The sequence below is a fragment of the Gossypium raimondii genome, chromosome 6 (assembly GCF_025698545.1).
Source record: "Gossypium raimondii isolate GPD5lz chromosome 6, ASM2569854v1, whole genome shotgun sequence".
NCBI lineage: Eukaryota > Viridiplantae > Streptophyta > Magnoliopsida > Malvales > Malvaceae > Gossypium > Gossypium raimondii.
In genome coordinates, this window is record NC_068570.1 from 6,216,322 (window position 1) to 6,222,702 (window position 6,381).

Here is a 6,381-nt window from a genome sequence, read left to right on the forward strand (position 1 = left end):
ATGATGTTAATGTGTAATTATAGTAAATAATGGACCTTCATGATGTTAATGATTAAATTGTAAACTTTGTGAAATTTATAATTGAAATAAGAGAAGTGATTTGTATGAAAAGTTGTTATGTGAAATAAGATATTATAATGAATTATTTGATTAAAGTGCTTATAAGTTGAAAAATAAATTACATGGTAATAGGGACTAAATTGAAAAATGTACAAAATTTAAGTTTGAAACAATTTAATATGTGAATAAGGAAATTATGAGAAAAGTTTAACGAATGTGTTATGAGATGATGAAATACACATAAAGTCTGTAAAAGTGAAATTGTAGTAAAATATGAAATTTTTATGATGATAAGGACTAAATTGTAAAACTTGAGAAAATGTGTGGATAAAATAATAAAAGTGAAATACATAGAAATTTGATATGTGAAACAAGATATTGAGATAAATTATGTGATTAAAATGTAACAAGAAAATTGATTTAATATGATTAATTAGTGAATATTGAACTTTTATGACAAAAAAGGATTAAATTGAAAAGTTATGAAAATTTATAAGAAAATATTTGATAAGTGAAGAATGTAGTAGAGAATGTAACATCTTGGTGCTTAACTCTATGTTTGGGTCGAGTATGAGAGTGTTACAGTGAACAGAGTCTTATCAGATTAGAAAATATCTTGCGGAAAAATTTTTGGTAAGACAGTTTAAGAAGATAAGAGGGTAATTTTACGTTGATTGAAAAACTTTTTACGTTGACCAACTTATTTTATGTGAAACAAACATCGAAAAAGGTTAAAAATATCTTTTGTAAAAGCCTTTACGTTTGAAATCTAAAATTATTACAATTTGAGAGTTAAATGACAACAGCTAGATATGACTTTCAACAAATATTTAAAAAAAATGGTGCAACTATTTAAGGAATGTTCCCTATTTGTTGGGAAGTATACGAAGGTTTGGCCTTGATAAGTTGCTCTTGAGATTTAGCTATCACTAGAAATATGTGATGGTTCCACAAAACCTGTGGATCATTTAAATCTCTTCATAGCCTTCCATAATTTCAAGAAAATTCTTGAACTTAATTCAGTGCCGTATCTTTACAACCACTCTAAGAACTTGGTGGTATTCATTCATCATAGGATTGATTGTGAATTTCGATCAATTAAGTAGGAATTTTATGGCGCATTTTGCTAGTATAAAGTAACCTTCAGAATCTTAGTAAGTTTAAATTTTGATCACTCAAAATCAAGAGGAGACTTTGTGAGAAGATATTAGGTGATTGCATGTAGCAACAAAGTGTTCATTTCAGGTGTAAGACATAGACCTTTGCGATCCGTACTAATCGGCGCATAGCCAATCGGGCTTTATCAATTATAAAAAAAAGACAATGTGATATGTCAAGGCATAAAAAGTTGAGCTACCGAAATGAAAGATCGAAAAGGTTGACAAAAAAGAAATATAAGTTGTTCTAGTCAAAGAAGAAAATGGATAAAGCCAGTTACAAAAACGACAATGAAGCCAACAAGGAACAACAGTCTCAGGGAAAGAAACGAGAATGGAATCATGAAAGAAGGATTAGTGGTGCCACCACCACCATTGATGAAAGGAGATCAAAGTCAATGAAATCCTAGAAAGCATTGTGAGCTTCATACATACAGGGTAGTCCATAGAGGAATGCATCAGTTTAAACAATGCGATTGAAGCATTGATTCTGAAAGGAGATTATGACGATATGTGAAATCTAAATCTCCCACCATAGAAAACCAGCCTGCTCCACATGCGCCACAGTATGAGGCTGCGTGTAAGGGGCCAGTAACTAGAGCAATCAATTTTACAATTGGGGTAATGAGTAATGGGTGGCAGAGTGTGATGGTATTAGATACCAATCTTTCTAAAGGTAAAAAAAAAAATCCAAGAAATTATTCTCACATGAGATAATTTTGGAAAATATCAAATTAAATCTCTTAATATATATTTTTATGTACCCATAGGTGTTATATAGTATTTGAATCAGATTTTAGATCAATCTATTTTGATTGACTGCTTCCATATGTCAGTTGCTAACAAATACCACTATTTTTTTTTATTTTGAATCTTCCAAATCATACCCAGAGATCTTGGGCCCTTTTTTTTTCTGATCCTTTGAGAAAAAAATTCATTTTCTTCTTAAGAAATAGGAGGTAGAGCCAATAAAAATTTCTTTTTTGATTCATCCCTAGAATTGAATGCCTCATTTAAAAATTGTTAATCACCTAAGTACTTTTATAGTAAGAATTGGGATTATTAACATGCCGGGTTAAGGTTTGCGTAAATTAACCTATTTAATTAAAGTAAAACACTTGGGGGACTAAAAATGCAATCTCAACAACTTTCCTTTAACAAAATTTTAAAATCAAGGGTTAATTTCTAACTACTCATATGGAAGTGAAGGATCGATGATTAAATTGTTTATAAGTCGCAAAAAATGAAAAGAGTGACAAATATAAATTTTAAAGAAGATGAAGAAACATGCATGTTGTATGATCATCAATAAATGAGAAATTTTGTTTTTGGGTTAAATTCGCTATTAGGTAAAAGTTGTGGATTTAGTCATTATACTTTAATTTGATCAATTTAAATTATTGTACTTTTTGAATTGGTCAATTTTAATCCATGTATTTTTCAATTTTAAAATTTTAGCCTTTACCCGGATAGTATCTGCTAAATCCATTTAGATTCAATTACTAGTCCTATACTATATGTACAATTGTAAATTTAGTCTATATTTTTCAATTGGATCATTTTAAGACACGTAATTTGAAATATGTGAAAATAACAAACTTACTTAATATTGCACATGTGATAATATGTTTGGCATATTAAATTTAGGAAATTAACTTAATGAATTTTACAGTTATTAAGCGGTGAAAATTAGAGTTTTAAAATTTAAAAAGTACAGGGACTAAAAATAATTAAATTAAAGAATAAAAATTAAATCTATAATTTTACAAAGTACAATAACTAATAGCAGAATTTAACTTTTTTTTCATTAAAATAAGCAGGGGAAAGGGTACACAAATATCCATGACTTATGAAGTTTTCGTGCTTTCTAAACTCATTTTATGGATCTATTATTCAAGGTTTGTTGGATGCAAAAGAATTAGGGTTTACATCATTCAGCAACTGTAATTTTAACTGTAAGTCCAAAGCAATCTTGTTGAAAACGATTACAATTAAACTTGTTCAAGAGTCGAGTTTAAGTTTTTAATGTAATTTTCTCTAATTTAAGTTAATCCAACTCGACTCATGAACAACTCTATTTGAATGTAATTTTCTCTAATTCGGGTCGATCCAACTCTACTCATAAAAAACTCTAATTACTGATACAACACAAACATAGTAAACAAGTACCGTGTAACTCTTTCTTGAGTTTTTCTAAACATTGTGACTGTCATCAACTTGGGGATATTCAGGTATAATCTTCTTCCAGAACCAATGTTTTCTCCACAGAAATATAATTTCTTCAATTGGAACTCCCTTGGTTTCCGGTAAGAAAAAGTAAACGAAGATGGTCATTACCGTGATCCACGATGCAAAGAACAAGAAGATCCCGAACTTGAAATGGCAAAGCATGGCTAGAAAACACTGAGCAATGATGAATGTGAAGAGGAGATTTACAGCAACCGTAATGCTCTGGCCTGCAGACCTGATTTCCAGTGGGAATATCTCACTTGGTACAGTCCACCCTAATGGACCCCATGACCATCCAAATGCCAAAACAAATAGACATATCACTATCACAACCAATATTGAGTACCCTTTTGATAGTTCTTGGTTGTCCCCAAATTTCACCCCCAAGATTATGGCAACTATAACCTGTATTCAATGGCAGACAATGCAACATGCTTCAGCAAAGTTCAATGTGTTATTATATGTTGAGAGAAAGAATGTTTATTATATTGCACCTGACATATAATCATTTGTATTCCGCCGCTGATAAGTAAAACTCTTCGACCCAATCGATCGACTGCCGCAATGGAAATGAATGTAGATCCTGCAAGAACCGCTCCTGTGACAGCTGATGAGTAGAGTGAAGCATTTCCTCCAAATCCCATGCTTTGGAACAACACTGGTGCATAAAACAGGATGGAGTTTATGCCTGTTAGGATTTGGAATGTTGGCATGCAGATTGCCATCACTAGTTGAGGCCTATTCCTTTTCTTAAGGATGTTTCTGAAAGGATGCTTGATTGAATTTGCCAACTCACTGGCATCTACCATGTCTTCGAATTCAGCATCAACTTTATCGGTTCCTCTAATCCTTTCCAGAACCTTTCGGCCTCGCTCTTTTGATCCCATTTCGATTAAACTGTTTGGTGTCTCAGGAAGAAGGCACCCTCCCACTGTCATTAACGTTGCTGGTATTGCTGCTAGGCCCAGAGACAACCTCCATCCCCATGGCTCAAGCTTTTGAGTTCCATAATTTACCATGTTTGCTGTAAAGATTCCGAGCGTTGTTGCTAACTGAAACATCATGTTGAGGGCTCCTCGAAGATGAGTTGGTGCCATTTCTGACAGATATAATGGAACAGCCTTCATAATAAGCATGAAAAAAAGCACGGCTCAGAAATATCTACCAAACTATCTCATAGATCAAGTAAAACATACTAGGCATTGCTCATTGCCTGTGATTAGAGGCCAATGAATTACTCCTATGCTTCAAAGATATGGAGAAGGGGAAATTTTATTCACTACAGGAAGATCAAACAACGTTATTACCTGGTTTCCGAATCCTATCCCAACACCGAGCATGATTCGACCAAAGAGGAGCATTGCCAGATTTTGAGCTGCAGCATTGACAGTTGCTCCAACAAGGAAGCTGAATCCCCCACAAATTATACTTGTACGACGACCATACTTCCTGGTTATAGGAGATGCCACCAAGGATGCAACTAGACCGGCAAAGTATAACGACGAGGTGAATGCTGCGAGCCCTTGGTTGTCATACTTGCAGTAGTTGTTTTCATGGGCATGCTGCTTGCTTATGTACACCGAATGGAAAAATTCGCGAAGAAATCCATCCATGGATGTCACTCCACCTGATGAACCATTGTTATGAGGTTCAAAACAACATCAGTTACAAAAAAATTCATAACCCCTTTTTGGTTGCGAATAAAACTCTTATACAAATACCCTTTCTGCAAACAGATTGAACAGAACAGTCTCGTGTTTCAAATGAATGCTAAAACCAACAATCTAAACAAAATCTCTTAATCTATGAACAAAATTTTGGATTAAAAAGACAGAAAGTACCTGAAATTCCAATGTCATATCCAAAAATTGATCCTCCAACAGCTGCAACAATGCATGCAATAACCACATACAAGGTGACCCTTCCTTGGTACAGCTCTGCTCTCTCCTTGGCCACCCCAGTTGGAACTAAACCCCCAGCAGGCATGGTTGAAAAGCTTTTGCCTTTTTCTTTTTTCTTCCTCTTAGGGACACGCAAAAAACCGGATGAAATTCAAAAGGGCAAAAACCTCTTCAACGTTCACCACCACTGTTTCTTCTCTTATTGAAGATTTTAAAGCCTGGTTTCACAGTGGTTGACTGAAGGAAAACAACCCCCCACATGATCTCCAAAAGGTAGAAAATTATTTTCCACCGTGTTCATCTCAAGTATCTGTCAAGGAATTATTTTAATCCATTTATTTAATCTACATGTGCCGGCAAAACAAAAAGTCTCTCACAATCTTTGCAAACATTGGATATAGGAAAAAGTAATTAGTACAACACTTTACAATGCATTTTTCATAAGTTAAAAAGGCAACACCTTTTACCTTGCAAACAAAAAAATGGGTTCAAAATTCATGATAAATAAATTTCTGGGTTATTTAAAATTTACCTTTCTGGATTTTTTTTAACTGAAATAGAAATGAATTGGTTGAAGACCCGTCCTGTTTACCAGAGAAAGAAAGAGAAAATTTAACAAAAAATCTCTTTCTTAAAGCAGAAAGTTTGTGTGGTTTCTTTTTCAAGTAGCCTTCAAATTTTAGCAAATAATGGATTGAATTGAACATGCTAAAAGGGTTGCCAAAATAAGTAAGAGACTTCTATATATATAAAATTGTTCAGTGGGTGAACTTATATTCTAAATATAACAAGATATTAATGGCGTTACTGAGATTAATTTTACGAAAATTTTCTAGCTCTCTCTCTCAAACAAAATATCAGTTTATCACTTTGATTGTAGTAGGGTGTTCAAACGGTCAACCGAATCAAATTAATATTAATCGAATTGTATAATCTTTTAATAACCAAAATATTTCGGTTAACCGAAATTTATATATTTTATCTTTTGATTAAAACAAATGTAAATCATATAAAAAATACATTGAAATTAACCA

General features: G+C 33.0%; 1 protein-coding gene across 1 annotated transcript; it reads right to left on the reverse strand.

Annotated features, from left to right (window-relative positions):
* Positions 1-3,135: 3,135 nt before the first annotated feature.
* LOC105773655 (sugar transport protein 7) lies at positions 3,136-6,039 on the reverse strand. The gene is made up of 5 exons (XM_012595723.2): positions 5,880-6,039; positions 5,288-5,657; positions 4,754-5,073; positions 3,941-4,567; positions 3,136-3,851 (listed from the first exon to the last, which is right to left on the reverse strand). The coding sequence occupies exons 2-5, from the start codon at positions 5,430-5,432 to the stop codon at positions 3,411-3,413; spliced, it is 1,533 nt and encodes a 510-aa protein (XP_012451177.1). The 5' UTR covers positions 5,433-5,657; positions 5,880-6,039; the 3' UTR covers positions 3,136-3,410.
* Positions 6,040-6,381: the final 342 nt, after the last annotated feature.

Excerpts from the sequence above, each read along its gene's own strand:
- LOC105773655 (XM_012595723.2), bottom strand. The coding sequence starts at position 5,432 with ATGCCTGCTGGGGGTTTAGTTCCAACTGGGGTGGCCAAGGAGAGAGCA. Across the intron at positions 4,568-4,753 it reads GGATAGGATTCGGAAACCAG|GCTGTTCCATTATATCTGTC; the intron begins GTAATAACGTTG and ends CTTATTATGAAG. Across the intron at positions 3,852-3,940 it reads TACAAATGATTATATGTCAG|GTTATAGTTGCCATAATCTT; the intron begins GTGCAATATAAT and ends CATTGAATACAG.